This window comes from Nanorana parkeri, unplaced genomic scaffold (assembly GCF_000935625.1).
Source record: "Nanorana parkeri isolate BGI_ZX_2015 unplaced genomic scaffold, ASM93562v1 scaffold4393, whole genome shotgun sequence".
In the NCBI taxonomy this organism is placed as follows: domain Eukaryota; kingdom Metazoa; phylum Chordata; class Amphibia; order Anura; family Dicroglossidae; genus Nanorana; species Nanorana parkeri.
The window spans coordinates 11200-13357 of record NW_017310656.1 but is presented as its reverse complement, the minus strand read 5'-3'; the positions used below and the strand labels follow the sequence as shown (position 1 = coordinate 13357).

The following is a 2158-nucleotide window of genomic DNA, read 5'->3' as shown; positions in this document are numbered from 1 at the left end:
TCGGACTACCGGAGCCCGCCCGGCGGACGACGTTTGCTCGCGGAGGACAGCTCTGATTCCGAGGTGTGTAAACTTCCGGAGATCAAAAATGTATTCTGTTACTTTGTACAAACGCGTCAAAACATCGAATACGTTTCGGCCGAGGACGCCGATTTCCCGCCGAGCGGCTTTCGATTTTACCGGCACCTGACGGCGAAATCCCCATAGCTGTCCGTAGCACTAGATTGAGTCTGTGCCTTTAAATCTACAGACAGCGTGTGCCTCAGTTTCAGCCCCGCCTCTTTCTCTTAGGTCACTGTAGCCCTGCCCACAGGCACTGGAGAATGAGGGGGAGGTTGCACATTACAGACAGCGTGTGCCTCAGTTTCAGCCCCTTTCTCTTAGGTCAATGTAGCCCTGCCCACAGGCACTGGAGAATGAGGGGGAGGTTGCACATTACAGACAGCGTGTGCCTCAGTTTCAGCCCCTTTCTCTTAGGTCACTGTAGCCCTGCCCACAGGCACTGGAGAATGAGGGGGAGGTTGCACATTACAGACAGCGTGTGCCTCAGTTTCAGCCCCGCCCCTTTCTCTTAGGTCACTGTAGCCCTGCCCACGGGCACTGGAGAATGAGGGGGAGGTTGCACATTACAGACAGCGTGTGCCTCAGTTTCAGCCCCGCCCCTTTCTCTTAGGTCACTGTTGCCCTGCCCACAGGCATTGGAGAATGAGGGGGGAGGTTGCACAGTAGAGAAACCTATAACAAGAGGCTGCAGAAGCGCCCTGACAACCTCTCCACCTTGAATGCAGCGGGGGGGGGGGTCTAATCCATCCACACTCCATCCAAGATGAGAAACAAACCTGTAGATTGACTTTGCCGTGTTCCTCATGTGATCAGTAATGACCTCCGAGTCGGTTTGTGTCTTCCAGCCGTTCACCACCCAGGAGATCATCGGATGTGCAATCGGTTCCGTGTCCTCCATGTTCTACCTCATCTCTAGACTGCCGCAGATCATCACCAACGTGAGTGCCGTTCCCCGGAAGCCCCATTGCTCCCCGTGTTCCGTTTATTATCTTCTTATTGATACATTGTGATGTCAGCCAACCCGGAGAATATCAAATATGTGGATCCCCCCCCCTCCAACCCCCCTCCCCCTCCTCCGAATCATTGAGCTCAGGTGTCCCCGGTGAAGGTTCTGATAACACTCCATCATACAAAGACATTGTAGACGATTGTCCTCTTCCGGCCGTGTGGTCACAGTTTGGTGAAGACCCTTTTCTGTTCCCCCCCATGACTGTCACCTGTGTACAAAGCCAGCTCCATACAGACATGGGGGGGACCAGTGTGGTGGAGGAACTTGAGTGTCCCTCACAGAGCCCTGACCTCATCCCTACTGATCACCTCTGGGATGTTATGGTAGCCCGGTCTTCTCCTCCCCCGGGGTTCCCTGAGGAGAGAGCAGAGGAAGACTGGTAGGCAGGAGATCTGTCCTCTGCTGCTCTCTTTTCTGGGAACCTCAGGACCAGGAGACCGAGCTAGAGATAGACATTCCAATTTCATCCCAAAGGTGATCTACTGAACACTGATTATGAGCCCGGTCTTCTCATCTGACCTCCCACATGGGACAAATTCCCACTGACACCCTCCAAAATCTTGTGGAAGCTTTCCCAGGAGAATGGGGGGTGTTATAGCCACAAAGGGGGACCAACTCCACATTGATGGCCATGGAGGGAAGGGGGACCAACTCCATATTGATGGCCATGGAGGGAAGGGGGACCAACTCCATATTGATGGCCATGGAGGGAAGGGGGACCAACTCCATATTGATGGCCATGGAGGGAAGGGGGACCAACTCCATATTGATGGCCATGGAGGGAAGGGGAAACAACTCCATATTGATGGCCATGGAGGGAAGGGGAAACAACTCCATATTGATGGGTATGGAGGGAAGGTGGTCCAACTCCATATTGATGGACATGGAGGGAAGGGGGACCAACTCCATATTGATGGCCATGGAGGGAAGGTGGACCAACTCCATATTGATGGCCATGGAGGGAAGGTGGACCAACTCCATGTTAATGGCCATGGAGGGAAGGGGGACCAACTCCATATTGATGGCCATGGAGGGAAGGTGGAACCAATCGCATTTTGATGGCCATGGAGGGAAAGGGGGGCCAAC

The 2158-nt window shown here is 54.0% G+C and overlaps 1 protein-coding gene across 1 annotated transcript in view; it reads left to right on the top strand.

Moving 5' to 3' along the window:
* Positions 1-2158, top strand: part of LOC108803891 (lysosomal amino acid transporter 1 homolog) — a 6171-nt gene that overhangs the window by 1916 nt on the left and 2097 nt on the right. The window contains exons 4-5 of the mRNA XM_018575681.1: positions 82-158; positions 877-1001. Coding sequence (XP_018431183.1) covers positions 82-158; positions 877-1001 — 202 coding nt within the window. The remainder of the gene's footprint in view (positions 1-81; positions 159-876; positions 1002-2158) is intronic.